The sequence below is a fragment of the Limulus polyphemus genome, unplaced genomic scaffold (assembly GCF_000517525.1).
Source record: "Limulus polyphemus unplaced genomic scaffold, Limulus_polyphemus-2.1.2 Scaffold2087, whole genome shotgun sequence".
Lineage (NCBI taxonomy): Eukaryota > Metazoa > Arthropoda > Merostomata > Xiphosura > Limulidae > Limulus > Limulus polyphemus.
This window is the reverse complement of record NW_013667697.1, coordinates 212237-215381: the sequence shown is the minus strand read 5'-3', so window position 1 is coordinate 215381 and position 3145 is coordinate 212237. Positions and strand designations below refer to the sequence as shown.

At 26.8% G+C, this 3145-nt stretch overlaps 1 protein-coding gene and 1 long non-coding RNA gene across 6 annotated transcripts in view; one reads left to right on the top strand and one right to left on the bottom strand.

Moving 5' to 3' along the window:
• The first annotated feature begins 221 nt into the window (after positions 1 to 221).
• LOC106465891 (high affinity copper uptake protein 1-like) lies at positions 222 to 3114 on the top strand. Its single transcript, XM_013926130.2, has 3 exons — positions 222 to 311; positions 1774 to 1945; positions 2711 to 3114. The coding sequence occupies exons 1-3, from the start codon at positions 245 to 247 to the stop codon at positions 2910 to 2912; spliced, it is 441 nt and encodes a 146-aa protein (XP_013781584.1). The 5' UTR covers positions 222 to 244; the 3' UTR covers positions 2913 to 3114.
• Positions 2778 to 3145, bottom strand: part of LOC111087385 — a 5859-nt gene continuing 5491 nt past the window's right edge. For all 5 annotated transcript variants that reach the window (XR_002612085.1, XR_002612087.1, XR_002612084.1 and 2 more), the window contains exon 4: positions 2778 to 2866. This is a non-coding gene — a long non-coding RNA (uncharacterized LOC111087385). The remainder of the gene's footprint in view (positions 2867 to 3145) is intronic.

Genomic DNA, 3145 nt, shown 5'->3' with positions numbered 1-3145 from the left:
TTTTTTTTTTTAGATATTTTTCCCCTGTTATAAAGAATTATTTAGTTAAGTATTTCACATGATGAGTCAAAGGTATTCCTTCTAGCTTTCATTTTTCTCACAAAGTTATTTACATAATTCTTTAATGTATTCCTGCTATTGTATTTTATTTAATTAATCTATCATACAATAGTTTATCTCATTGTTTAACCTAACTACATTCCCTTTTTATTTTATTACTTAGCTATATTAATTTTTGATCCAGATGTATTTCACAAGCAATGTGGAAGTGACTATCCTCTTTAAACAATGGCACGTGACAACAGCAGCTGGTAGGTGGAGCTTCTACATTATCTAATTTTTTATTATATTTTCTTGTACTTTGATATTTTTAAAGTTTAGAATGTGCTAGTAGCCAAAAAATCACCCATATATGTTTTAAAATACTAAAGTGCATAACATGTGACAATAAATATAAAGTTAAAAACATAAACAAGCATACTAACTTTGTTTGAAAGAAAAAAAAACCTTAATTACTGAGTCAAGTTGTTTTATAATATATCATTCTCTTATTTATATAGTATTTGTGAAAATTATTTTCAGTTGTTCAACTAATTTTATTTTTCATTATTAATTGACATTATCATTCATGATTAAATTATAAAACTTAATATTTTGATTACTTTGTTTGATGTGAAACTATATTTTAATCCATATTGGAGATCAGTTATCAGTTATTGGAGTTATTAGTTTTGGTTGAGGTAGTCAGACTCGTCCTTTTGACTTAGACTAACAGATGCATTATGGGATAATTCTATGTATCTTCATTTTTATTCCATATACTCATGATTTAAAAGAATGTACAAAATTCTCACGTTTCCTTGTTTTAAAACAAATTGATTTAACTTCTTGATTTTAGTTTATTTTGATAGTGTTCAAAGTGTTTATTGACTCATCATCAAGTGTTTAAGTGTTCTGATTCATATTAAAAGTTAAACTTGGAAACCTTTAAAACTGATTGCATTTTATATAGAAATCTTTCATTTTATTATAAAAGTAAAGCAAATGAAATACATTACATTACAAATTTGAATAGGTTAATTATCGTAATGTAATAAAATATGTATGAAATCTTTTCTCATTTAGCATTTTATTCTAACTGTGTTCAGAGCCTGTTTAGCAGTTTTTTTAGTTCTTTTAAAAACATGTTTGACATTGCTGGATCTAATGCGGTACAGAATATTATTTCAAAGTATTCTGACCACTCTGAGAAAGATAATCGGTATAGAAATCAAAAACCTTGTACCGTATTTCAGATCATTAACTTTTTTAATGTTAACTCATGTAAGCCAAATTGGTTAGTTTGACTTGAGGAACATTTGAAATGTAGTTATTTCTTCTTTATTAAAATTAAAAAAATTATGAATTGAAAAGCTACTACTAGGTGTACAGGTGCACTTTATGTAATGTGTGTGTGTATATATATGAATTAATTACTTTGTTTTATTCTATACTGTGTAGATTTGATTGTGTTTGAATTTCATGATGTTAATTATTTTACTTAATTATTAAAATGATAATAAATTTGCATAAATTTGAAAATAAGTGATTAGAAGAAACTACAGGATTATCAATAAATTAAAGGGTATTGAAGAATATGATAAATGTAAGTGTGTTTATTAGTTTTTTAAAAGTTTTAGGAATTAGACAGAGCAAACCACAGTCCCCCCCTTTTTTTATTATATTCTTCTTCTTTTGTTAATTCACTAAAATTGAAATGAAATATTTTGATAGGTTTGCTCGGATCAGCTATTGGCATATTTATTTTGGCTATGGTTTATGAGGGCCTAAAGTTCTTGAGAGAATATTTGTATAAAAAAAATGCTTCATCTATTCAATATGCCACTGTTGCTGTTACAAGTCAAAGTGGTGGATCACGTGTCACAGAAATCCAGAAAGTAACAAGGTAAGTATTACTTAATGTAAACCTTCATAATTTCAGTTTGTTAGAGGTTTTTTTTTTCATTTCTTTCATATTTGGAAAAAAATATATTTTTCCTTTCTAATCTTATGTTTATTACTTGAAAACTGATGCTTAAAATTGTTGCCTTAGTAACAGGATATTTTATATGAAATATCAAAGCTAAAACCAAAGTAACAAGATACTACATAAACTCTTTATAGAGCCATTGTCATAGTAACAAGCAGTTAGAAACATTGATGCCTAAACTGATGTTACAATGTTTTGCATGTTTCCACTAAGATATAAAAATATAGGACACCAGTAAATTATCTTAATAAATGTATGCACACAAGACTAATAAACTATTTTGTTAATATAACATTTGGATACTCTCTACACGCGATATTGTATATCTGATTATCTTTGTCAAGATTAATTATGAATTTTTTGTTAAAAATCAAATTCAATAAAACCCTTATGTTTACAATAAAACATTCAACCAAAGAACAGATCAAAACTTCTATAATTACATTTTTGTTTATTTATAAACTTTACAAGTTCTTTTATTCTGTAATTGTGGTAAGATTACTGCACAGTTATTGTTCTACATTACCATAAGTTATGCTGTTGTCTAGATAATTGTTTGTTATTATAGAAACCAGTTTCACAGCTTTTCTTTTAGTAACAGAGAGATAAAAAGAGCTAGAAACAGTTATTATTTACTACTGTTGCAATAGGTAGTCAATATTACTTTGTTTCTTAACACAGAAACAGAATGCTGAGTGGACCACACCTGATTCAGACACTCCTCCATGTTGTCCAGTTTGTGATCAGCTACTTTTTGATGCTTATCTTCATGACATACAATGTGTGGATATGTATTGCTGTAGCACTCGGTGCTGGAGCTGGATTCTTCCTGTTTGGCTGGAAGAAAGCAACAGTGGTGGATGTAACTGAACATTGTCACTGAAGAACTTAAAACTTTTGTGTATGATATTGAATGTTTTATATTTATATTCACATTTGTGTAAATCTAGAAAAAGTTTGACTTTGCTTTTGGGTTCCCAGAAATATATAATTTTAGTATAATTATTCAGATATTTTCCTCAGAATTAAGAATGAGCTCTAGCATGGTAAGAATATTAAATTACATGTCTAAAAATGTATTATATATATATATATATATAGATAACTAATTTTAAA

Coding starts and splice junctions, on each gene's coding strand:
- LOC106465891 (XM_013926130.2), top strand. CDS start 245: ATGTATTTCACAAGCAATGTGGAAGTGACTATCCTCTTTAAACAATGG. Junction 312..1,773: donor GCACGTGACAACAGCAGCTG/GTAGGTGGAGCT, acceptor ATATTTTGATAG/GTTTGCTCGGATCAGCTATT. Junction 1,946..2,710: donor GAAATCCAGAAAGTAACAAG/GTAAGTATTACT, acceptor TTCTTAACACAG/AAACAGAATGCTGAGTGGAC.